General features: G+C 45.2%; 1 protein-coding gene across 7 annotated transcripts in view; it reads left to right on the forward strand.

Annotated features, from left to right (window-relative positions):
• Positions 1–27,038, forward strand: part of LOC144145090 (glutamine--fructose-6-phosphate aminotransferase [isomerizing] 2-like) — an 84,984-nt gene that overhangs the window by 50,228 nt on the left and 7,718 nt on the right. For all 7 annotated transcript variants that reach the window (XM_077676585.1, XM_077676607.1, XM_077676620.1 and 4 more), the window contains 9 exons: positions 1,344–1,470; positions 2,228–2,298; positions 4,903–4,995; positions 5,615–5,808; positions 10,320–10,440; positions 10,971–11,128; positions 17,186–17,300; positions 20,059–20,186; positions 25,688–25,840. In XM_077676585.1, the coding sequence (XP_077532711.1) occupies positions 1,344–1,470; positions 2,228–2,298; positions 4,903–4,995; positions 5,615–5,808; positions 10,320–10,440; positions 10,971–11,128; positions 17,186–17,300; positions 20,059–20,186; positions 25,688–25,840 (1,160 nt within the window). The remainder of the gene's footprint in view (positions 1–1,343; positions 1,471–2,227; positions 2,299–4,902; positions 4,996–5,614; positions 5,809–10,319; positions 10,441–10,970; positions 11,129–17,185; positions 17,301–20,058; positions 20,187–25,687; positions 25,841–27,038) is intronic.

A 27,038-nucleotide genomic window follows, 5' to 3' on the forward strand; every position in this document is an offset into this window, starting at 1 on the left:
TCAATGTGGCATTATGCGCACAGGCCAGGAGGATGAAGGTGCAGGCTATAACAGGACAAGATTTGACGGGAGGTCTCCTTGTGACTTGTTATTCTTTTGCTGCACATACTGCGTACTATTCTCCTTGCCGCGTATCAGAGGAGTGCTGTAACCAAATCTTTTGGTTGTTTCATATCCTGTTCCATGCACTCTTCATGCAGAAAACAGTGCCAGAAGACACTGTCTTTGAAATAACACCAGCCCTGGCAAATCTTGTCCTAAACATTTACAGTGGCAAGGTTTCAGACTTCAGGCCGGGGTGAATTTTTCTTTTTCATAATGAAAGCAGAATTTAAGGCACCTATATTTTTTCACTGCAGTTTTCGTACTTTCTTTTGGCGCAGTATCAATCTGTTGATTATGCAGTAAGTTACCCTCATTTGATTCCTCTAAATTATGCTGTTTCGAAGGGAGGTATGTAACAGTTTTAACTAGAAGCGTGAAATTGGTGCAAGAGGTATATGTTGTTGCACAAGATAAAAAGAAATGTTAGTGGCCCTTAATTATGGAATGAAACTAATTAATTTTTTTTCAGTACAGGCATTTGAATCGTTGATAATGTTCAAATACGTCTCCACAGTAGTAGTAGGCAGATGCATGCACTTAAAGTTTTTTGTGAGGAGCTGGGCTTGGCCAGTGGTGTTTCCATCCTTCATAATCATTGTATTTTTTATTGTATTCGTGTGCATGTAGCATGCAATGTAGAATGCTTTATTATATGGATCGTTGAATTTGTGTTGCATCCAATTTAGTTAATGAACTGTAACAGCTTGTAGTTTTAGAAATTTTGGGCATTTTGGTTGATGTACGTAAGTTAATTGAGCAGGTTATTTTATGCAGTGCTGTTAATTGACATATAAAAACTTGAAGTAAACTTAAGACAGAAACAGGGCCAGTTGGAGTGGATTGATCATTGCAGTACGAATGTGCAGATGGAGAAAGATGCTTTACAACCTATAGCGTTGTTGTATTTAATTATTCCTCCCCCAGTCTTTGCGGTTCACACTACGACAGGGAGTTAGTTTAACGCATCTTGAAACTAAATAGGTGGTAACGTAATGTGTTCATGTTGACGAACCAACGTTGGCTAAATGTATTTCGAAGGGCTGGCTGTCATAGGTGTCAGTTCTGCATGATTGAGGGTGTGTAAGCTTGCATGTTAAAATAGACAGCAGTATGGCATGAGACAAGCTGCTGCTAAACTGCCTGTACGGCTGCTCTGACATTGGGAGCCTAGTAGATGTGTGGTGGCTGGCGTGTGGCAGTGATCCACCTGAAAACTCTCTCTCTCCCCCCCTGCGAAGACCACCGCCCCAGAGAGGCGCACCCTCCGTCCAGCACGGGGGGTCTGCAGCGCACTGCGTCCACGACTGAATTCGGCCCACCGGGAGACGACAAAGAGATCGAGTATTTCTTTGCCTCAGATGCAAGGTTTGTAAATGCGAATTGGTTTCTGCTCTCATTTTTTAAAAAGGGAGAGAGTTTTAATGGTTTGAAAGCCTGGTGGGTGTATCTATGCGGATTTTGCTGTGTTGTTTAAACCGTCTTTACAGTTGCAATTGTTCAGTTTGCTTGGATTAAGTGTTTGTTCTTGACATACATATCATTACAAGACATGGGCCAGTGTACATGTACACGTTGAAATGTTCATATGCTGTACGGTGTCATGGTTGTAAAAAAGTTAGCTTAACTAATAATTTGGTGCGTAGATGTACCACTGTGGGCTCGAAAGTATTCCGCATGCAACCAAGTTTCCAATATTTGGGGTGTTAAGAACAATAGGACATTAAACAGACGAAGATGAAGCTAGACATATACGACATATGCAGACACCAATTTCCAACTCTCTGTATATGTCACTTGTGTCTACCTTTGTCTTTGTCTGTTTAGCACCCTGTTTTTAATGAAGTATTAACCAACTAGCTTAACAAGTTCTGTTATTTCTGGCAAGTGTGTGCAATGTTTCACTACAGCACGAAAACAGTGTTTGCACTTGAGAAGAACAATCCTCATCTTTTGCTTTCGCTTGTTTCAAAAAATGGTTTTAAATGACAGCAGAGCTTTCCATTGTGCAGTGAGGGCTTCATGGAACACTAAAGCATTTCTGCAGGACCTAATTGAAGAACCACTAGCCCACTGTATGTTATCGCAGTGAAAGGATTAACGTTACTTCATTGTTTCTTTGTAGTGCCATTATTGAACACACCAACAGAGTGATCTTCCTTGAAGACGACGATGTTGCAGCTGTCTCTGATGGGCGTAAGTTATGGACCATTTTGCCATCGTGACACGTGAGGTCGTGCAGTAGTCTCGCATTAAACTTTGAAACCATTGAGAGCGTGGCACGTGAGGTCGTGCAGTAGTCTCGCATTAAACTTTGAAACCATTGAGAGCGTGGAACGTGAGGTCGTGCAGTAGTCTCACATTAAACTTTGAAACCATTGAGAGATAACACATTACCATTTTTGCTACTGGCTCTCGGTCATATGCATTTCAGTGCAGCCAAGCTTGTTTCACTTGTTTTTGTTTTTGTTTTTTTGTCTTGGGAATGACTTTTGCTGCATAAAGTTATAGCCTTTTGTGGGTGGAGTAAAATGCCCATGTAAAAAAAAGCTTCTTAGTCGGCAAACGGAGAGTAGCTTTAGTCGAAAGCACAATTTCTTTGTAAGGAGGTCCAGTGAGGAAAAAAGGACAAGGGCAAAACTATGGTATTAAAATTTTCATTCGTGTTTAATAATGGAAATATCAGTCAATTTCCTACAAAAGAACGCCCACTAAAAGGTTGAAAAGAATGCTCACTACTATTGAGAAAGTTGCTGTATTTAAGCTGATATGGAAAAATGCAGCCTGCATGCCAAAACAGATTAGAATAAGATGATAAAATTAAAAACAGCCAATTTCACAAACTGCACACTTCTGCACAACCATACATGGTGAAAGCTGCTAAGCTTAACCCTCTCCAGTCTTCGCAGCAAAAAGGGTCAAATGTCGTTAAAAAGTTTGAATTACCGGTCAATCTTCAGGATTCAAGTAGCCTTGAGGAACTGCTTGAAAAGGGAGGTTGCATTGTTTCACAATTTCAGCTTTCATTAAAGGCTTTCTCTCTCTCTCTCTCTTCTGTTACAATGCAAAGCCTGCTGTATGCATAATCACTTCTAGGCATCTGCTAAAGAATTTTTTTGAGCTAATAATAATCCTTCAGTTTCAGTCCCTGGGAAATATGTACCTGACTAATTAACAGTGCGCTTCCATTTCCTTTCATACCTCTAACCCAGTGAGTGAACACCATTGTAGCAGCTTTACCCGTGAACAAGCTAGTTTTATTTTACCTAAAGTACATACAATGAAAGCTTGTTAATTCAAACGTCAATAATACGAATTTGTGGATAATTCGAACTCTGCGATTCGGCCTGGCCAAGCTCCATAGCAGTCTATGTATAAAAAAGCCCGCTAATTCGAGTACAAGTTGGCTCCACCCAGGATAATTCAAAGTACGTGCCACACCTCTGGCTGCTTGGTGCCTGGCACGAGACCACAAAAGCGCACCCACTACTTACACAAAGGCTGTGTTGCCTCTGCAATGGAGAAAGGAACGTAAAAGTAAAAAGTGGAAAGAGAAAAACTAGGGAGAAAAGAGAAAAACTAGGGAGAAAAGAGAAACTAGGGAGAAAAGAGAAAAACTTGGAGAAAAGAGAAAAACTTGGAGAAAAGAGGAAAACTTGGAGAAAAAGTATGATCTTCATAAGAGGAAGGAAGTATGAGGTTTCAAAACCCCATGAGCAGATGTTTTGGAAGATGCATTTTTTTGTGGCCTGCATCAACACGGACGTGAGCGCAATGGTGTGTGGTGTGCTGGGAAATGAGGACATTATTTCTAAGGTCAGAGAGGTAGAAGCTGCCACTGCCAGTGATCACAAGGACAAGGCACCAGTATACATAGCCACCCACTCAGAGTATTGAACTAAATGCCACCCATCTCTTCTTCAGTTCTGAAGAAAACAAAGAGGAGGCCTTTCGCTACATTTGCTAGTGAAAGCAAAAGTGCTGGCTTTCACCTTTAAGGGCAAAAGGCAAACTGCAACTACAGACTTTTTCAAGCATGAAATTGTTGACACGTCTTGCTGCTTCTCTATGGCAGTGCACTGTTGTTCTTCACTTTGGTTAGTTCGAACTCTCATTAATTCGAATTGAGATGGCTTCTCCTTGTGCCTCAAATTAACAAGCTTTTGTTGTTTGAACTACTGGCAACTAACAGTTCGCCTTTCTCAAATTTCTTTTCTGTTGGAAGTGGCTACCATGACATGAGGTGTTGTCAATATAAGTGCAAATTTAAAAGTGGTTTAAAAGCACTTTCACCTCTTCAAAATGTAGTCAGCTTAAATGAAACATTGCAGTTGTTTCAAGATTTCTAACTTTCCTGGTAATTTTCTGACCACTTTGAGCACTTATGCAATGAGATATTTTATGCACATTTAATTCTAAAAGTATGCCTGGGTGAGCTTTAGTCCATGAAGCATTTTTCTTTTATTGCTTTTGAAGCGAGTTGAAGCGCCACTCAGGTTAGCGCATTTTCACAGGTATTGCCACACGTGCTAGCAAAGCCAGAAACCCACACTGGTACGAAGTTTAAATTGGGCTAGCATGCACTATGTTTATTTACATTAATTCAAGACGTCCCAGTTTCGGCAGTTTGGTGCCTCTACCTTGTAACAAATGCTCAAAGCACAGTAAAAGATTCTGCCTTATGCATAATTGGAAATTTGTGCCAGTATTAGTAAAGTTCCCGCCTTTCAGTTTCGGTGTCATTGCATATTGGCCTTCTCCCTCGAGTGCTGCATGACTGGAACATATTTCTTCCTCCAGACTTGACCATCCACAGATTGAAGAGGACACTTGATGAGAATGTGAACCGTGAGATCATCACGCTCAAGATGGAGATCCAGCAGATCATGAAGGGTAGGCACACCCAGTGTACTAGCATTGTAATGGCCAAGGCAAACGAGAACAGCCAAAGTGTGAGCCTTGCTAAAAGCGGAACACTACACAGCATGCTTGACATAAAGGGCTGCTGGTTGTGCTGCACACACTAACGAGGCATCCCCCTCTTTCTCCTTCCCAGCCAAACTACATCTTGTAAATGGTGGTCGAATTCTAAAGAATAGTTTGAATACAGTGGATTTGCTCAAGATGAGACCTTTATCTTCCCTTTTTCTTGGAGGGGGGGAAGTAGTAGTGATAAACACGACTGTGTAGAGCAGACAACTTGTTTTCCATCCTGGGTTGATGGTGTCCCTAGTCTGGGATGCCATGGGCCCTGCCTATGGTAGCGGGCCTCCCACTGCTCTCGCTTGGCTGGCCAATGGGTGGCACGTCACTGCCCGCACACTTGCACACCATGTGGTACAGGGTGTTTGGAACCGAGCAGCACTCTCATTTGAAGTCGTGGCTTCCCGGGCACATCGCATGCATATATTAAATTTTGTGCGTAGGTTGTGTTTCTCCAGCAAAGAATTTTATTTTTTGTTTTTCCCTTTCTATGTATGGTACCAGAACCTTTCCTGTTTTCCTTCCCCAGGAAACTTCAGCTCCTTCATGCAAAAGGAAATCTTCGAGCAGCCTGAGTCCGTATTCAACACCATGAGAGGACGGCTGAACTTTGAGAAGGAATCTGTGGTTCTGGGGGGCATCAAGGACTACATTACTGAGATCAAGCGTTGCAGGCGGCTGCTGCTCATCGGTTGTGGCACCAGTTACCACAGTGCCATAGCCGTGAGTGGCTCTTTTCTTTCTTTCTTGTTCTTTTTTTCCTCTATTCAAGCGCTGGAGGTGTCCCCCACTTGACGAGGCGAAGCTTTATAAAAATAAATATTTGAACCTGTCAGATAAACCTGTCAGACCCAACTATGGTACAAAGGGCGCATATATATTGTTACTTTGTCTGTGTACTGGGAGCAAGACGGACTGAACTGGGCGACTAGGACAGCTGGTGGATTTTTTTCGATGAGCTAGCTGGGTGAAGTAGAGGACTTTCGTTTCGGGAGGCAGTCAGCCATCTTGACCGACCATCCATCCGCCCAAAATAAACCTTCAATTCCTACACTTAACATATACATATATACTATAGTAAAAATGGGCACAATAAAAAACATAACTTCAATTCGACGTTTTGGACGGAACGTTGAATTTCAGTTGTTTTTTATTGCGCCCATGTTTACTTTTTAACCATCAGTAGCCTTACAGTTATATATGTATGTACGGTATGTATATGTATATATATGTGTACGTATATATACATGTATATGCAGGGTGTTCCAGCTAGCTTTAGCTAGTGTTCAAAAATATGGTGATTCACTCTAAGACGACTTGACCAAATGCATGTTGTTCACTTTTGTGTGTAGTGTCACACGCTACTTTTTATATTAAAGCAAAGCTTTTTACCTCTACCCCCCAAGGGTTCTTTCGCGACCGTTGGTGTCACCAGAAAACTCCAGCGAACAAATAAAAGAATTTACTGGCACCGCCGGGAATCGAACCTGGAACTAATAGACTAACAAAGCGAGAGCCCGTTGTCTTACCGATTTAACTACCAGCCCACGCGAAGACGGGAAGACAGGTGGTGTACTCACCAAGCACATCTACGGGTTTACCACCTGCGTTCACGCTGAATGCCACGTGAAAGCGTCACGTGACCACTCACGCCCGTCTAGTGGCCATGTGCGCACCTTGCTCATGTGCTAAGAGTTACAAATATTATAGGAAGCTCACACCAATGCATGACATCACACTTCTAGTACGCCATTGTGCTGAAGCCTGTGGCCTCCAGTGTTCACGTAAAAAATCACAGCTCCTTCTCGTCCGCCCTCACGCCAAATGAAGGAATACATTTAAATACTCCTTGATGGCCAGGCCATCACTCCAAGCCCTAGCATCAAGATCCTGGGCCTATATCTTGAGGCTAACACCAACAGTGACGACTCCTTGCAGCGTCTCAAAAACAGCATTAATCAATCATACACATGATCAGGCGAGTTGCCACCAAGAAGCGAGGCCTAAAGGAATCCGGTACCTTTCGATTAATTGAAGCTTTTGTCCTCTCGAGAGTCACTTACGTCAACCCCCTGTCTCCTTCTCAACAAGGAAGACATAGAGATGCTTTATATATAGATTAGAAAGGCGGTCGAGCAGGCCATTGGTCTTCTCATGAGTGCGTCCACACAGAGGCTGCTTAGCACGGGGCTTCACAACACGGTGGAAGAGCTGATAGGAGGCCATCTTTCTAACAAGAAGGTCCGACTCAGAACTGCGGTGGGTAACCGCATGCTTCACCAGATTGTCTTGGCAGCCCAGAATGTCACTCCGCTTGACGTACTCCCAGACTCTTGGCGACTAAAACTAACGATGCTCCCTTTGCTTTGAAATATGAACCCCTCACATGGCGAGGGTCACCGAAAAGCATGCGCTCAAGAGCTAAACATCACCCTCGGTGGGGATCATGCAGTTATTTACACAGACGCCTCCAAACATCGAGGGCAGCAAGCGCCATCATTATGGCTACCTCCAGAACCAACCTCCTTGGGGTACCTCGCTTAGGACCCAATAAATGACGGCAGCAGGAGAGGCAGCCATCACCTTGGCTCTCACTCAACCAGGTGTTCGGAGGGTAGTCACCGATTCCCAGCAAGCCTACAGGAATTACCAGTCGGGTTGGGTGTCCTGACCTGCACTGCGCGTGCTAAACAAACACTCCCCAAACGGTTCCATTCAGCTCATCTGGACACCCCCTCACGCTTCAATGGAGGGCAACAATTACGCCCACCCAACAAGCCTGCGGATTTACCTCCCGTGCTATGAAGCTGTACGAGGATAGTCACCCGCTTGTCACGCTAAGGGAGATAACCCACCATTATCGCCTTCAGAGACAGACCCTATCTTCGCCTTACCCTGACCTTTCCAGAGAACAACAAGCTACCCTACGGCTGATGCAAACCGGGCTCCTTCCCACAGCCTGCGCGTCGTCACTTAATGCATCCGAATCGCTACGACGCTGAATGTACATTTTGCTCAGAAGTAGGAACACTCTGCCCCGTAACCGGGGTGTGCGAGTTTAGCCCTGATCACGCTCCTTTCTTTCCGTCAACTACCCAACAAGAGCAATGGGAGATGCTGCTGTTCAGGCCCTCTCTACCTACCCAGCTTCAGCGGGTAGACAGAACACAGGCCGCGCGGACTGCATATGGGCCCCACAGAAGAAGGAATCACTCCCCAGGGCTGCACTCTGGGCCGTTGAAAAATCTGAACAGAAGTATTTCTTCCTCCTCCACCTTCTCTGCCGCAAATCTCGTCGCCTCCGTCCGCGGCGCAGAGACGGAGAAGTCAGATCATCTAACACGAGCTTACTTTAATTTGATAAAAAAAAATTCCACTCTTGTGATACACCAATACGACTCAACCAAACACCGTTCATGCATCATGCATTGATTTAACCCTACCAGGAATATCTCTTTGAAGTAATAATGACGTGGGTAAGTGCATTTCACTTCTCTCTGGTTTTACTATTTCTAGAGCGATGTGAGGGAATTTAAGTGAAGTCGCATGGGTAATCGTTACGGGTGCCGTTTACAGCTTTGCTTTCCAACCACATTCACGGGGTGGATTGGCGCGATTTTTTTTTCTCAACTAATCATTAGTCAATTTTAATTAGCCACCTTCCGAACCAACAAAGAGTGAGTAGTCGGAAATGCGTTGCTGAGTGAAAACCATTGACCTCAGGTACTCAGGTTACTCAGGTTAGCGCATTTTCTCAGGTTACTCAGGTTACTCAGGTTAGCTCAGGTACTCAGGTTAGCGCATTTTCACAGGTATTGCCACACGTGCTAGCAAAGCCAGAAACCCACACTGGTACGAAGTTTAAATTGGGTTAGCATTAGACGATAGTGTGGAAGTAACGAAGTCAATGGTGGACGAGTGAGTTGCATGGCGAGTGTTTTTGCCTGTCGGAGGAAATGTACACTGGTGGGATGGTAGGAATAGTGAGAGAAGCTTGCTCTATTGCAAGAGCAATGGCGTATTTTTCAAGGGAGGTCGAATCGGGCAGGGAAAGAAAGGAAACTGATGTCTGAATGGGGGAGTTGAAAAAATGAAGCAGTGCCTGTTGAGTTGGAGGAAAACTGGTTTAACGTGCGAGCCCAGAATTCTGTAATGTTCCTGCTTTGAGGCTTATTTGGCAGACGGAATGTCCGGTGTGCATTTCGAAGGAAGGAAGAATGTAGACGGAAGGCAGGAAAGTTAACTTGGCTAGAGCCTAATTTGCTATCCTGCATGTGGGAAAGGGAACATAGGCGAAAAAGAGGAAGGAAAGAATGAAGAAAAGTTGCAGCAGACAGGTATGCCCAGTGCCGAAGCACTAAACGTTCAAGTTCAGTGATTGCCACTGGAGGCTTTCAGTTTATAGTCTGGTGTTTAAGTTCGTCGCCCCGTAGAAAGCGTAAGAGTGGTTAACAGAGAAGGCCAGTGACACAGAATCTTCTCCTCCAAAAATGGCCGCCGAGAGTCCAGGTTCCTCAGTGCTGAAGACAGCTTCTTTCTTTCAGGCGAGTAGCGCGGGCACCCGCATAAAACGTGGCGTATTGTCATTTTTCGCACTCCTCTTTTGCTGCCATTCCTATTGAGTATGAGTAAGCATTTGTGAATTCCACCCCCAGCTAGAGACGGCAAAGAATAGTGGCTTCAGACCCGTGGGAGGCTTAGTGGAAGGGACGTTGCAAATGTGGGTCAAGGGCACCTACCTACTTTCTTAGTAGGGTTACTTGCGGTATTGTGGTATTGGAAGGACACTCCAATTGTGGTATTGGAAGGACACGGTTGTATTGATTTGTAGTCTCCTTTTTTTTTTTTTCTGAAACAGTTTGTTTTTGGGTTTTCAAGATGGGAAGGGTTGAGGGGACAGCTCCCCCCCCCCTCCCTTTTTTTTTTCCCATGATCTTAAGTCTAATCTATAAAGGATCTTAGTGTCACAGTAAAGATAAAGGGAGAGGCTGTTGTTCATATTGTTCGGAATTATAAAGGCACTAAAACTGCAGGTTTCTTTCTTTTTTTTTTTTCCAGACAGAAGCTTTATTCGTGTACTCCCTGGTTACCCCAGGCATGGTTCTTCCCCTTTCTGCGGATGCCCAGTCGTGTCATAATGCGATATTTCTGTTATTGATCTCCAGGCTAGCACCTGCCTCTTATCTGTTTGTTGTCTTTCAAGCGGAGCACCTTTTGTTTTTTCTTCTCATCAGACACGGCAAATCTTGGAAGAGCTTACCGAGCTGCCGGTCATGGTGGAGCTGGCGAGCGACTTCCTGGACCGCAACACTCCCGTTTTTAGGGATGATGTCTGCTTCTTCATTTCCCAGTCTGGTGTGTATAGTCAGGACAATTGCGATGATGTTCTAGTGCAATAATGCTTTCGCAGCGAGCCTTTTGAGAATTTACTGAAATATTTGGCCTTATTTATTCAATGCTTAGAAATTTACATATTAATTTCAGACACTCTGTTTGAACTAGCATACCTGCATTAAGCTTGTCTAAAGAAACATACCTTGGATATCATGCCAGCGTTAGCTTTCAGCAGCTCGTTTTTGGATTTGTTGCCGTTCACACATTGCCCTTGGAAAGCTTTGGTGTTTCAAGAGCCTCCGGTGTAGCCGTGCCCTGGTGCAAAAGTGTTACGAAGGCAATTTCTAGCTTCAAATATTATACTATGTAGGTTTCACTACTTGCAAATGCATCCATGCATGTAGAGTGAAGAATGTTGTAGAAATGTGCAATGCATCATTTGAGTAACGTGCAGTTTAATCCACATATGCCTAGTTTATAGCTTTGTACCGTAGGAGTGTAGGCCATTTCTAATGCAAACATTTTGTTCTTTCGTGGCTGTGCCACCGCAGGTGAGACCGCAGACACGCTGATGGCACTACGCTACTGCAAACAGCGAGGCGCCCTAATCGTTGGTGTCACCAACACCGTGGGGTCCAGTATCTGTCGCGAGAGCCACTGCGGTGTTCATATCAATGCAGGCCCCGAGATTGGTGTGGCCAGTACCAAGGTCAGTGCAGTACACATTTCACCACAGTACACAGTGGTTCTGAAATGGGGCTTTGCGGGCCCCAGCAGGTGGTTCATGCAGCTCTTGTTGAACAGTGAACCGGTTCCTTTTACTACAAAACATGTGCATCCTCCTGGCTGCTCTGCACAGTATGAGCTGTGATGTTGACTTTCTGCACAACTCGGAATTCCTCCAGAAAGGCCAGTTGCACATAAGGCATTCATAAAAGCAATGATTCATGGACCTCGTGGTCACCAACGAATATCCTTGACAGTATGCCTCATCTCGTCAATACCTCCCTCATCCCGACAAATTCCCCCCCCCCCCTCCCCCCTTTCCCGCTTTGTCTCTTTTCGTATGGCAGTTCCTACGAGTGAGAACCACTGCTGTAGTAGGAACCTGATGGTGCATTCCTGAGACTAGTGGCTCTTGACGGAGGCATTTTAGGCACTCCAAGAAGTCTGCAGAACTACCCCCAGGTCTCTCTTTTTTTTTTTTATCCCGAAAATCGCCGGCAACACAAAGTGGCCTTGCCGCATGGCACATAGACTTCGTATTGGTTTCATTGATAAATGGCATCTTTTGCAACTGGATGATGACGTGGTGGTAGTGGTGGAAACATGTTGTACTACTAAGATCTTGTACTACCATTTTAATTTTACCGCTTGTGTGAGTGGCGGGCTCAAATTAAATTTTGTCCATTACAGGTGGTAGCTGTCCTTTCAGCTTTCCCTCCACCAGCATTCCAATCTCCTTTTAATCAACTCTGCAGCCTTGTAGTTTACTTTCTCTGTACTACCTTTACACCCTGGGCCTTTCGGGAAGGTAAATAATTCCCTCACATGATGGGTTTGGATAGATACAATCACATTCCTGCACAATGTACCGAATCGTTTATTTATTTTCTGCAGACCATGCATGCCCCGCCGTTTTGGATATATACTTCCCCACAAAGCTCCTGCCCTAGTTTCGAAAACAAAAGCACCGCCCTTGGAGTTATCAAATTTTCCTTTCTGATATTACATTTCTCTGCTCTGAGCAGCTTTAACATTTTCGATTCCTTTTTTTTTTACCTCTATCCCTTTTAGTCACCGTGTCTCCATATGGAGACGCGACTTTCCCCGTCTTTTTCCTCGTGAAAAAGAAAACGGTTCATGCTGCAGAGCGGTGCGGCTGATGTTCGAAACCTACGTAAGTGAAAGGTAGCACCATGTGATGTGGAATGGCGAAACCGCACTCGTAAACATCGTTTCAAAATGGACGCCACCAAGTTTCGTGGGAGCTCCGGTGTGTTGCCGTCCTAAGTTCTCTTTTACTGCGGCGTAAATCGTTTATAAAGGCTAAAAACGCCTCTTTCATGTGCAGGAATTATTATTTCGCCTCCTTGTTTATAAACTGCCTCAGGATATTTATTATTTTTATAGGGAAAAGCAGGTTTGAGTAATGGTGTCTCCGAATGAGGACGTGACGCCATTTGCGTAGTAAGTATTCTAGAGAGACTGAACTTTTTTTCTTACCTCTAGACACTTGACACTGCTAAACCTCCAAGTATGGAATTTTTATGCAGGGAATATAATAATTAGTGACTGAAAGGGCTATATATGTATTCGTTTCTGTATGACCTGCTTCTTTTCTGGTTATCTTGGCTGTCTTTGCTTCTCCACAGTTCTTTACATTCTTTATTGCCCTCTAGTCTTTCTTAGCAATGGCGTGTCAATTCTTTTTATACTTCAACATTTAAACACCTAACTTGAGATACTTAAACACTTAAGCTGTCCACTTATATTTAACCATTGCTCTCAACCTCTCTTCATGACATATCTTACTCTGAGCATCTCAGACTTCGAATGATGCTCAGCCCATACCTCCCTGCACTGTTTCATTAGTTGTTTTGCAAATTGGCATCTTTTGCAGTTGCAAAAGATGCCATTTATCAATCAAACCAATACGAAGTCTATGTGCCATGTGGCAAAGCCACTTTGTGTTGCCCACTATTTTCGGGAGGAAAAAAAAAAAAAAGACCTGGGGAACCGGTTTTTTTTTGGTTCCCATCTTCCAAGCCCAAACTTCAAATGGTCGTAACTTCTGCTCCAGACAAGACAGAATGATACTGTTAGTCTCATTGCACTCCTTGATTTTTGCGCAGTTCACTGGCACCTTGTTCAGCTGCATCACTCTAGCAGTTTTTATACAAAAGCTGTCAAAAAATCAAATATAAAAATCCGAATAAATTTGGATGCATTCGTTTGACACCAAAACAAATTTTATATGTACAGTCAGATTGTAAAACTACATATGTCCTCCAGTTTTTATCATCATAACTGTTAAAATAAACATTTTTGGTTTAAGACCCGTGTGCCCCCTTCTCTCTCTGGTTTTGGCACGTGCTTTAAAGTTGGCTTTTTGCACTACAGTTGAGCTGTGCTGGAAAGCCAGACATTCCAAAGGCTAGAATGGGACGGACGAATTGGTATCTTTGTACTGCAACAGCAAATGGCTAGTACTACTGTAAAATTATGAACAAGCGCCTCCCCCCCTAAATTCACTGCTAATTTCAGATTTATATACGGGAAACGCCCCCCCCCCCCCTTGTTTTCTCATTTTCCTTTTGGTGGTGTCTGATTCTTTTGGCGGCAGCATGTGCTCTATTTTTTTGCCGCGGCGTGGGCTGCTGTACCTGGGGATCCTTTTGTATGGTTCTTTGGAGGCCGTAGCGTCAGCAATGCACTAGTGGATGGCTCGGAGGAAGGGGACCTGCGTGGGGGACTGGCAGGGCACCAGGAGACCGGGGTGGGCTTCAAGCTGAATTCTGCAAACTTTTTTTTGTAACTGACTGAGAGGATTCTTTGATGGTTTTAAGAGTGACGACTATACTCGGTGACAACTTAAGAACGGCACCGGAAGTTGCTGCTGTGCCTTATCACCGTAGCCGGATGTTTCTCCGCGCGGGGCAAGTAGGGCATTACTGGGAATATTTTGAACATGGCGTGAGCTATTCCTGTGATTTTTTGGACTTAATATGCTTATAAACGACTACAGTGACGACAAACAAACTGCGTGAGACAAGGCAGGCGATATCACGCATTCATAGCAAACCCCTTTCAAAACGCGCGCGCACTGACGTCACGGGTCCGGCACTTTGGCGAAGTGATACACTACATGAGGTGGTGCCGTTCTTGAGTTGTAACCGAGTATAACGTTATTCGGCAAAATGTTAGGTGCACGTGCATTAAGTGTTTTTTTTTTTTTTTATGTCGGGGGATCGTTGTCGCCGCAAAATTGAATTTTTGTGTTGTTCTGGTATAGCACCCCCTCCCCAACTTGCCTACAGGGGGGCGCTTGCTCTGAATTTTATGGTATGTCTTGTGTCACGGCACACCATCCACGGCACACTTGTGGTTGGGAACTGCTGCCTTTTTTGACAATGGAATGGAAACATTTTAGTTATGGCGGTACGAAGGTGGTAAAATTTCTTGCTCTGCAAACAAAGAACTTGTGTTTGGGTCCCCCTTTATGCTTACATGAGTTGTGTTTGTGTGTATGCCTAGAACCCTGGTGTTTACGTCTAATGCCTTCACCAATTCCTTTGAAAGGGGAAATAATACCACTTTTTTTCTTCTTTTACAAACCTAAAATGTAATTTTCACATGCAGATAACAGTGGACATGCGTTAAAATAAGAATGTTGTGAGGAGGATTAAGTTACCTCCTTTTTATAGTCATAAACTTGTTTTTTCATTGCACCTATTAAAAAAGAAAAGTGTTAGTTTTTTTTTTGTTGTTGTTGTTGTTACTGTGTATTTTCGAAAGAATTTGGTTAAACTGAAAAAGTATGTGGTCCCTGGAAATCTGGCTAGACTGCAGTCGGAGGCCTTCAGCGAGGTCCCTTTGGGGATGAAAACCTCAGGCAGACAGCGCACCGGTCGACTGTAACGTCTTCCCAGTGGACTGACTCTTTTTGCTACTGCGATATTTTTCTGAAAACTATTCTGAAAACCAAATAGTTATTTTGATGCCTTCTCCTGGAATATTATTTCTTTGCATCCCTTTTCTGGTCTGAATAAATTGCGAGTTTTTAAACTGTGAACAGTAATGTCAGGGTGTCTACCAACCTGGAAAACAGGGAAAACCTGTAATTCTCGGGGATTTTGAATAGTCTGGAAAAACTCGGGGAAAGCTCGTGGAATTCGTGCTTCTATCAGGGAAAATTAGCTGTACTTTATAAAGGAAGGGAAATTCACGGTAATGCTGACTCTAGTATCAGCAATTCAAAAGTGGACAGCCCTCAAGAGCTGTCGCTGATGGCGCCATCTGAAGTCACTAGGGGCATTTTTTTTACCTGAACTGGTGCAGATTAGTGCAGTGTCGTGCAGAACAGTGCAGAGTGCTACTGAGGATATCAATTAGTAAAAAAAATGAACATACGCTGCAGTGCTTGCACCAGTGCAGCCAGTTCAGGTAAAAAAAAATGCCTCTACTGATTTGAGTGAGAACTAGTTTCATACAGCTTGCAAGTCAGCTCCCCTTGTGTTCTGGCGTGTTTCCGAGACTCTTGAAAGTGGAAGAAAACGTTGCGTGCGCGCCGCGATAGCTTGTTGTGTCAGTGTAATGGAGTCTATAGGGGCAGGGGCAGTAGTAGCTTTCAATCCTATGCTGGAACACCTGGCACCATCTACTGTGGTTTCCAGTTAGTTGTTGCACGTTGCGAATCTGAGTGTTTTGAATCCGGCGTAATAATAGAAAAACATTTCTTTTAATTTTCAGCTTTAAAAGTTCGCAGCTGTGTTCAAAATAAGTCTTAAGTATCGAATATAGACGTTGTACCCCATTTTAAGTGTTACTTTTAACTGCAAGCCGGCACTATATTCCGCTGCGTAGAAAGACAGAGCATGTTTTGGCTCCGTAGCTTTCGCTGCACGCCAAAAGAACTTTACGTGGAGTCGCCATAGCAGGGTTCAGTTGACGTGTTTGATTTCCAATGTGGATCCCAAATAAACTCTTCCCGCTCATCCTGCGCTGCGCTTTGATGCTAGAAGTATGCAGCGTTTAAGGGCACTTAACGTGACGGCGTTTAAGATGCAGGTGTCCCTCATCCAAACCAAAATAAACTGAGGCAGTGAAATACAGCACTGATGCATTGAGTGCGAGCTGAGAACATGGCAGTACGGTTGTACCATTTTTTTTTTCGATATTTCATTCACTGTGAATTTTACTACCACTCTGTTATGTTTTCTTTTGGAATGAGGTAAAATTTACTGGTTAGCATTCAAACTTTGTCATATTTTATTTTATAAGGTTCTTTTTAGAGGGTGACACCAACTGGCGAAGTGGTGCCAGCCCGTGTTGACATAAAACTGTTCTGTGTTACTCGTGAAATTTACTATCAAAAAGACTAGGGAAAACCTAGAAAACTCGGGGAATTTGACAATGTCAACTTGGTAGACACCCTGAATGTTGATGCCTCTGATCAACTGCTCACCACAGAGTGCAGACGACCGCAGCTAAAAGCAACATGCAAGCAGGCAACACTAATTTTTCACTTTTAATTGCTAAAAAAATAATTCAGGCAAGAAAAGTAAGTAAACAAATAATTTTTTGTTAGAATTTTGTTAGAAGAGGAATTTGATTCTTAAAAATGCCCTAATGGAAAACGTGGTGAGTGTGCTGCAAGGTGCACTGAGAGGATGCCACAGTCGATCACCGGTGTGCAGTTTTTAGTGCGCTTTCATCGCTGCGGCAACTCGCCATTATAATGCAAAACTGGCCCGGACGGCAGACTAGCCTATATATATAAGGCGGCACTATATATAAGGTGGCAATTTCTTATTTTTCGGGGGGTGGATGTGCAATATTAAAAAGTCTTCTTGCTCTAATTTCTAATTTGGCTGCCTTCCAGTTGCAGCACTGTTGTGTAGCAGTATTCTTTATCATGCATTATATAGACTCACATTCAGTACTGTGTACCGTCAACTGTGTACGGTTTTTAACAACTCTGTGGTGTTATTTTATGCTTTCACAATCTTTGTATTTGTTTTCTGTCTTTTTTCCCTTGTCGCAGGCATACACAAGTCAGTTTATATCGCTCGTGATGTTCTCCCTGATGATGTGTGAGGATCGTATATCTATGCAACCTCGACGCAGTGAAATTATTCAAGGTCTCCACAGGCTTCCAGGTATGCTGTGCATATAACTCCTTTCTGTCATTTTTTCAGCTCATGTTTGGGGTAGACAAAGGAGAGCATTAAAATTTTACTACAGTCAAGCCCACTTATAGCGATACCATTTATAACAATCTATCGGATATAACGATGAATAACTATGGCACCGGCCACTTTTGTATGCTTTCTATGGTAAAATAAAGCGCGTATTACAGTGCTCCAGTGCCGTGATATCTGATACATTCAGATATTCGATCGAATAACGATTGAATCCGGTCACAGCGTGCGCCAACAATATCAGCTGCCGCCGGCCAACGACATGCACCGCAAGCCGCAATGCGCCTCATCCCCTCCACTCCTGAGGAAAACGAGTCTACTGCGCCGCTTATGAGGAAGCGAGGGAGGAGGAGAGCGGTTTTCCTTCTGAACGCCCTTCCCAGTGCCGCCACTTTGGCATGGTCCCCACGCCCTCTCGCAAGCTAGCGCCTCTCGCTCGCACGTTCGGTTGTTGTCACTTGCACGCCGTGTTTAATTGGACTGGGCGCCTCTTCAACAGCCTCAGTCTTTCCGCGGATGGGACGTCAAGGTGGATGTTTTGGAAACATCCGAGTGCCTCTATGAAGACGTGATCATTGCGCGGATGTGTGCTGTGGACAGCGGTGACAGTGACTACTCTGACGACGCTGTTGTGCAGCCTACTCGAGTAGTGTCTTCGCAGGAGGCCCAACGCATGATACAGTCCCTTAGGGACTTCGTTTCCACCAAGGAATTTTCGCTCAGCTAGTTGAAGCACCTATAGATGCTCTTGAAAAAGACGTGCACCAACATTGCATGCAGAAAGCAAAGCTAACTGACTATGGCTTGTTTTCTGCAAATAAGTAGTAGTACGACCTTGCTTGCGTGCAAATAAAATCGTGTAAGCTCTGTTTAGTCTTTATTTTTTTTTTTTTTCACAACCTGCAATTATTGGTTATACCGTATGTACACGATTGTAAGTCGACTCGAATGTAGGTCGATCCCCCCCCCCCCCCCCCCAAAAAAAAAAAAGAGCGCAGAAAGCAGTTAGTGTGAATGCTGCTGTGAATGAGCACCGAGAGAGTTCTTCGGGCCCCGGGCACTCGTGGACAGATGGGACGATTCAGCACGACACAGAAGGGACACAAGCATGCGGCAACGCGGCCGCCTAGAAAATCTTATCAAAAAGAGAAGCTCTTCCGTCAACTACCAATACCCCCCATATGGTGGTTCTTCCATGGATGCTCCATAGAATACCATGCATTTCATAGAATCTTCATAGAAAACCATGCATTTGAGACCTCGTAACGAAGTAAAATTGACCCGTCAATCGATTTAACGAACTATACTAGTCTCCCAAAAGGAAAAAAACCCTACCGCGGTGCATGAAGTATTCTGCGGAGTCGGACCCTCGTTCGGCCCGGCTATTTTAAAACTCCGTGTCGACCTCATAGCCATGTGCAGCCATGCCACGTGCAGCCGAGCGAGCCGGCCTCCTCGCTCGACCAGCGTGGCGGGGCGAGGAAGATGGCTCTCTCAGCGCCGATTCTGATGCAGTCACTACGAAGGAGCTCACCGACAATGCTATTGTCACAGATGTCACCCGTCAAACCGACGCCGAAGACGCTGTGGTCTACCATGCCCACGAGTTAGACGTGCCAACTTTGTCGCAGGCAGTCGATGCAGTTGACCTTCTACGTCGTTTCAATGTGGTGGCCACCGCTGAAAAGTAGTCTTTTGCTACTGATGTCCCAAACAAAGGAGCAGCACGAACTCCTTCCTAGCTACGTGTACCGAAAAATAACATAGGCAGTGTGCGCATTCAGCAAGCAAAATATTTGTCTTCTATTCCGTTTCCTTCGCATGCGTGCTCACGTACAGCGGGCCGCGAGGGGACTTCCTTCTTTGCATGCTTATAGTTGTGCACCCAAATGATCATTGAGCATACATTGCCGTAAACTTGTAAAGTTGATATAACGAAATAATTACGGCTCCCCTTGAACTTCGCTTTAACGAGGTTTGAGTGTATAATGGCACGTTTTCGGTTTTGCTCAAGGCGGCACAGACACTTGTTACTATTGGGCTGAGGAGAGCGAGTGGGGGTGGAAAAGTGCACATGCCATATTACACACTCTTGAGGATGACCGGCGTGTGCTGCTGTGCCCACAAAGGAGATATCCTATTACCCTTCATTGCACTGCTGATCATAGCCATGTGCTGTGCACCTCCTGTGCCTAATGTTGGTAATGTTGGTCATGTGTAGCCAAGGTAGGTGGAGTTGCCAAATGCTCTCACATGTCCTTATCTGTCTGTATCCAAAAACCAGCCAAATGTTGCAGTCATTGTCATGACTCGCTCGATGCTAACCAATGGATGACACGCTCCTTATGTTAGTGAGCAGGTAAAATGAGGGGTGGGATCACTATCTTGAGAGAAACGATGTGGCGTCATCCAACTCCTTGCATAGTTAACGAGGGGAACATGGAGAAGGGCCTGCTTTTAATGGAAAGTAGTGTGGTAGGGTGCACACCTTCATCTGTGATGAGGATAATTACGGTACCTTTCCGGAAGAGGTGAGTAGGTGAGGAAGTCAAAACAGCACGGCATGGAGTTGGAGTCACGTTTATACTTGCCCATTTGAGGGATGAACAACAGCAGACTGCTCCGAACACCACTTGCAATATCGTGAAACTATCAGCCATTTTTTCTGGAGTGTGTTAAAGAGCCTCTTCGTGCTGTACTCCTCTTCTTCTTCCAGACCAGATCAAGGAAGTTCTGAAGCTGGACAATGATGTGAAGCAGCTGGCCCAGCACCTGTACCAGCAGAAGTCCCTTCTGGTCATGGGCCGTGGCTACAACCATGCCACCTGCCTGGAAGGCGCCCTGGTTAGTTGCCATGCCCGTTCAGTTTGCTTCACCTTGGGGTTTCCCTTGGAGTAGTGGCTTGTGCCCACAAGCAGTGCTGCCTGTCTTTTGGTGGCTCGCATTTTTTTCCCCCAACTTATCTGGCCAACCTTTGGTGGAATTGATGTTACATCAGAGTGGTGAGCTGGGCAAGTTGGTATGGCGTCATTCTGGGCAACAGCGCAAAAAAGACGTGGACGAAGCGAACGGACAGGACGAGCGCTTACTCACAACTAGTTTATTCACAGGATCCGTGCGGAAAATAAACATTTTCAACAGAAGAGAGAGAGGGAGAGAAAAAAACAAACCATTGAGATCAAACACACTCCCTCGTACCCCCTCCCCCACACATCGTCAGCACTTAAAATCTTAACATGAAACTCGTGAAGAATCGAGCAAGGTATAGCTTTTTCATCACTCAAAGCTGCTGTAACGAAGTCGTGCCCACACAGCATTCCTGAAATCTTTCAACAGCGAGTTCACCAGCTACAATGCGCAGGTTTCCCACGTCGTGTACTGTCACGCGCATGTGAAAAACTGGTTAATTAAGCGCCTCCCGGCCTCGGGCTTGGCCGACGCTCTGGGCCCTGCTGTGAAGCCTGAACGGTTTGCTGTTGTTCCATACGCACATAGGCTGGCCCATGGGCAAAAAACTGTAGCGCAGCACTATGGTGTTGGTGTGGTTTTTTTTCTGCGCCACATAAGCTTACCAAGATTTGTGCTCAAGTGTGCAGCTGCGCAGAGGGCAATCGCACAAAGGGTAGCTGGGGTGTGAAACACAGACCAAGGTCTGTTCCGTGCAAGACAGGTATAGTTTATCAGCTTCCTCTGTCTTGTGGCAAGAGCTGCGTAGGTCAGAGTGGTCGATGTGTCAACACTCGCCTAGGCGAGCATAGGTCGCTAAAAGCAACCGCCTACTCCCGGCTAGCAGACCACTGCCGCGCATGCGGCTGCTATCCTTTGCTAAAAGAAGCAACCGTACTTTCTAGACACGCCAGGCAGACAGGCCGGGAAATTATTGAAGCGTTTCACATCAGGAAATTGGGAGCTACAGTTAAACCTCGTTATAACGAGACGGGCTATAACGAAATAATGGATATAACGAGCAAATCGTAATTCCCCTTGAAAGTCCCCATAGAAACCAATGTATTTAAAACCTCGTTTTAACGAGGTAAAATTAACCCGTTACGGGATATAACGAACAAATTTCGCTGAGAAATCAAATTTTGGGCAAATTTTACAACAGTGCGCAACGCGGATTTGAGACAGTGCGTGACGCGGCAACTGTATTAGCAGTTCAAAACTCCCGCCACGCGCGCGAAGCTGGCTGGCGCGCCATGTGGACGCTGCGCCCGCGAAGCCCCCACCCTCCTCTCGCTGCGCACGGCATGCAGACAATGGGGCCCTTCGATTTACAGTGCAGGACTCACCGCGGGCTCCCCGAGAAGCAGTCCGACGTTCGATTTTCCCACGTATCCCTATGGCTTCGGGGAATCCGCGGACTATCCGGCCCGAGAAGAACCCCATTTCTAGCCACCATACCCCAATGCACACGGCGCGCGCGGTTGCGTCGCCTTCCTCTCCCCCTCCCTGTTCTGTGGCGTAGTTATGTGTGCGTGGGTTTTGGCAGTCTTCAGCCTTATCTTTTATCGTACAGCCGGCGTGATTCCAACAACGCGAGTGCGACAGGCGGGAAGCGAAAGCGAAAGACCATCATGCTTGAACAGAAGACGGCTAAGATAAAAGCCGTCGCATCGGGCGCGAATGTAGGTGCACTCCGTGGTAAGGTGGCAAGAGACTTTGACGTGTGGACGAGTACGCTGTCCACCATCGTGAGCAACCGAGAGTCCATCGTCAGCGCTGTTGCACATGGCTTGAAAAGAAGCGCTAAGGACGGCGTCGGAAGCACTAGATGCGGTGGACGTGCTGCGTCGCTACTTCGGCGGGCACGAGGGCGGCGAAGATGGCGTGAACGTAGCGGCCGCAGCCGAGGGAGCCATCGCCCGCATCAGGAAGGTGCATCAATGTCCAATTACGGACTTCTTCGTAACCAAGTCTGTTTGAAATACGAGTTTTGTACTGCAATAAAGTAGGTTCGTGACTTTTCCTTTTTACCTCCGGAATGTGTTTATTTTACTGACTATCGCCGTGCAGCAAGATGCTATTTCGCCCGCTTTTTGTTTTAGGTAACTACAATGCATAATATTTGCAGTAAATGTCGGCTACGGCTATAACGAAATATTGGCTATAACGAGCAAATCGCGGCGCCCCTTCAATTTCGTTATAACGAGGTTTAACTGTAATTGTGTAAGCCAAATGTCGATTGCGCTGTGCGACAAAGAATATGTGTACTTGGTACTTGGCTAGCATGTGCCGTTATGCTTGATGTCCCGATGTTTTTTATCACAGTTATCAGCCCGGTGTGGCCCTCTGTTCATTCTTCATGAGTTTCATGTTAAGATTTTGAGTGCAGACGATGTGTGGGGGAGGGTGTACAAGGGAGTGTGTTTGATTTGAATGTTTTTTTTTCTCTCTCTCTCCTGTTGTAAACGTTTATTTTCCGCATGGATCCCGTGAATAAACTAGTTGTGAGTCGGCGCTCGTCCTGTCCGTTCCCTTCGTCCACGTCTTTTTCGTGCTGTTGCCCAGAATGATGTTACATTCTTGTTCACTGCAAAAGAGGCAAGTGTGAGGGGTTACTTCAGTGAAGCTTGTCAGAAAGTACGTGCTCTTGGGATATTGAAAAAACATCATTTTGCTGCACAGTCACGGTGAAAGTTTACAGACCACGAGAGTGGCTATTTCAGCTAACTCGTTCTCCACGTAGCAGCCACGCAGTGACAGGACACATTGGAAAAGATGGTGGCTGCACTCTTGCAGACCAAATGCATGGCAGGGATCGAGCTGGCCACAGGGGTAGCAGCAGCAGTGAAAATGATCTTTCGCGATGTCTCATGCCAGTTGTTGCATTTTCAGCTGTACTTAGGAAAACTTGAATTGTGCTCAAGGAACACAAGCATGGTTTTTCATCACAGGCACACTTTCAAGATCAACAAGAACTGTTCATTAGGAAGTATATATAACATGTAGCTAAGGGTTGATTACGTTCTTGCCATGGCATTGCCTACGTGCGTAACACAAGTGCACAAATATATTAATTTTAATAACTTGAAGGACTGAATGGCAGCTGTCAAAGTGGTCAAGGATCTGCAGTACGAACTTTGTCAGCAGTGCATTGATCGATCCCACATCTCCATCGAATGCGCAAACCATTTTTTACTGCCGTAATCAACAATTTGCTGATCGCGGTGTCACATGCAAGTCTCTATATTTATATGGGCTGTTCAATAGTTTTTTAACATTTCAGAAGTTGGGAGTGATTCTGAGCAGAAGAAAATGTCCTGCATGATTGCGGTCTTTTATGTTTTGCAAGTTGCTAGCCTAGCACCAGACATTTTTAAAAGCAATCAAAGTTTACTGTCATTTGCTTCGGCCACCAAATTTAACTGCGACTACCTGCTGATGCCGGTGATTGGGACAGCGAGCTGCAGGCAGGATACTGCTGATAATTATGAGAGAAGAAAGGAACATCTAATCATTGCGCTCATTCAGTCCTGGGCTTTATTGGCCACAGTTTGTTTCGCCAATTTGCGGTGCAGTAAACAGAATACCTGAAAAAAATTGATAGTTCCATGTGCCCATAAAAACATCTTCCACATAAAGAATCGTGTAGAGGTGAATTCTTAGTTTGAAAATGTATAGCTTTTATAGAACAAATTCGCACCCATCCATCAAGTTTCAAAGTTTAAATAGGCCACTTGCATTTGCAGTAGTACTAATCTTTGGTAGTTTACAAATGGGTAGCACACTTTAACACACACTAGGTTGCACACTGCAAAAAGATTGCACACTGTAACAATGTGCGACTCTCGCTTCAGATTTGCGTAGCGGGTGCTCAGCTGTGCGATACATTCCCACAAGCCTCCCGGACGTAAAAAAACGTGCATGCCCCTGCACTGGTTAGCTCCCTTGTCTTTATTCACTTCCATAAAATAATCCTGCAGTGTTGTGCCTCTTAAAGCTAGCCCATTCTATTATAGCAACTGCCGTTGTGAAGGCTTGTTTACAGCCATAGGGCGCGGCAGTCATGTCGTGACCATTGATGGCGCTGGTATTGTGTTGGTGCACCATGTTGCATGCTTATATCAGGTCATCCATGAAGTCAAGAATCATTCAGGTGTTGAAAACTGTTGCAGGGGCTTCCATGCAGGGAGAGAAATTCCCTGAAATTGCCGCCATCACGGTGGTTTCCAAATTTTGACCATGATTGTGCAGAGGAAAAAAAAACAACCTGTTAGCGTGTTAGCGGGTTTTTGTTAGCGAGTGTAATAATGCATGTTTTAGTTTGGCGAATATTGTATCGATCCAAAAAAACTTAAAACTAACTGAACAAACAAAGGACAGGTAAGCACTCCTTATGGTTCACATTTAGTGACTGTAAAAGCTTGAGTAGCAGGTTGCTGAACAAGCTCACGTCCTCTTATTGTCATTATCCTCCACCTTTTGCATCTTTTTCTTCTTTTACCATGACTTGGCACACGTTGCATGGAGTACATTTACCAGGGACGTACTTTTCTACTCGCCTATTGATAATTCTGTAATTAGTGCTCAAATTACTAACCCACGTTTCTATCAAATGCCACAATGCATTCACTGGGTCAATCTTTCTCCTATCCCCTTGGCATCTTTTTTTTTCTTCTTTTCTCAGTTACTAGGACATGCACAGACTTGCGTTGCCAAGCAAAGAGGACATTTAGCAGGGACGTACTTTACTGATTGCCTAATTACTTCTGGAACTATTTTTCTACCATTACTCACGTAGGCGTCTGTACAAGCATCCAACATGCATTTATAATTTGGAGGCTTCAAAACACTGTATTCAACACCTTTACAAAACGCTTATATTCAACTAGGTTAGTCGAGTTTTGGTGGTCTTTGGGGTGCGTGCCACTCATTCCGGAAATCCCCGGTTTGTAACCCCACCCAGACCCAAATTTGCACAAATTTTTTTTTCTTAACTCTGTTACCTTGTTTTTTTATTCTTTGAGCCATCGACCATTGGTGTGCCATCTGTGTGCTAGGGGCGTCAGATTTGCTTTCGCATTAAAACATTTCAGAGGAAGCAGTGAATGGACTGTGACTGGTGGAAGAAAAAAAAAAAAAAACGGATTTGGAATGAAACTTAATCTGAAAGATAACTTCAGCAGTATTTACAATCTAAGATCTACTTTTAATTCTGCCATGCCAGCTACCAAATGGCATGTGCACAATTGACCAAAGGGTCATTCTTTTTTTTAGAAGGAACAGTGTTGATCGAAAAGCCTTGTGGCCTTAGGCATGCCTCCTTCAGAGTGAACAGCTTGCAGGCGAGTTTGTTTCTCCGAAGACCTCACTCACTGCCCTGTGTGTGTGCACCCATGCAGAAAATCAAGGAGCTGACGTACATGCACTCGGAGGGCATCCTGGCGGGAGAGCTGAAGCACGGCCCCCTGGCCCTGGTGGACAAAGCCATGCCGGTCATGATGGTGCTCACGCGGGACCCGGTCTTCCCCAAGTGCATGAACGCCCTGCAGCAGGTGGGTGGCACAACTTTGCTGTCGGCCCCTTTTTCTCATGTTTAAAGCCGCGTACATCTTGTGCCATCTCTTTCACAATGTAGTCATCATGGGCCCTCTTCCTTTTTCAAGTACCTGCCATCTACCCAACAAGTTGTCCCTGTTACTACGTGCAGACAATTTATAACATGACTGTTTACGATGTGGGACTGGATGTAATGCAGTTTTGTAATTACTGGTTCACCTCCCATAGATCTGAATGCTAGGGGTGTGCAAAGATTGGAAATTTTTGAATATCGAAGGAAATTAACATAACAGTTTTGGCTTCAAATCGAACAGCCCTGTTAAAATTTATTTGAAATTTTTTAAGTATTTGGAAGTTCGAAAATGCACATGACCAGTTAAATGCAAATGACCAGTTTTTTTCATTTAACTCAGATTCATGAAATAATTCTTTGTTGAAAACAAGAAATGCCCCGCTAAAACCCATCCTAAATGTATTCTTTGCAACAAGTTAGAACGAGTTAGGCACTGGATGTGTATTGCACCTTTTGGAATAAGGGGGCCAATGTGGGATACAGGGGGTTTCATCGCGGCCACGAAATGCCCCAGCCAAAATCCCCCAAAGAAGTTCGTGGCATCCCCAAAGGAGATGCCGCGAAGGACTCGACTCACTGACAAAGCGACGACAGGCTCCAAAGGGCCAGGACGGACCAGGAGATTTATTCGCCCAATGGTACAGCGCATACTGATTGCCGCGACAGGGCTAAGAACTACACTGTACCAACGTGTCCCTAAAGGCCCCACCTGAATCGGCGGCTATGGCCGATGTTGCACGCGGGTTTCCCGCAAGGTAGGAATAGGCCTACCTTGCGTGTCCGATCGGGGTTAAAGGCAGGCCTCGACCTGGACTGAGCAGCGAAGAGAGGACGAGCTGCGCCTCTCTCCCCAGCGAAGTGCGCGCACCGCGCTTATAAGGCGTGGAGGAAAGGAGGCAGGCTCCTGGGTTAGGAGGAACGATGGCAGTGGCGGGGCAGTTCGTGCCCGCTGCCGCATTGGCCCACGAGTTGACGTAGCAACGTGACTTATCTAGCGGGTGAACGCGCGCGAGAAGAGGAAAAGGGGGTCTAAAGGATTCCCACAACTTTAGTGTGTACGGTCGAACGCCGCAAACATGCACCAGCGTTCTCTGCTGGCAGCGATGGGCTTGCCCACTCTG

Source organism: Haemaphysalis longicornis, unplaced genomic scaffold (genome assembly GCF_048455015.1).
Source record: "Haemaphysalis longicornis isolate Haplotype H1 unplaced genomic scaffold, Haemaphysalis longicornis Haplotype H1 scaffold_1, whole genome shotgun sequence".
Lineage (NCBI taxonomy): Eukaryota > Metazoa > Arthropoda > Arachnida > Ixodida > Ixodidae > Haemaphysalis > Haemaphysalis longicornis.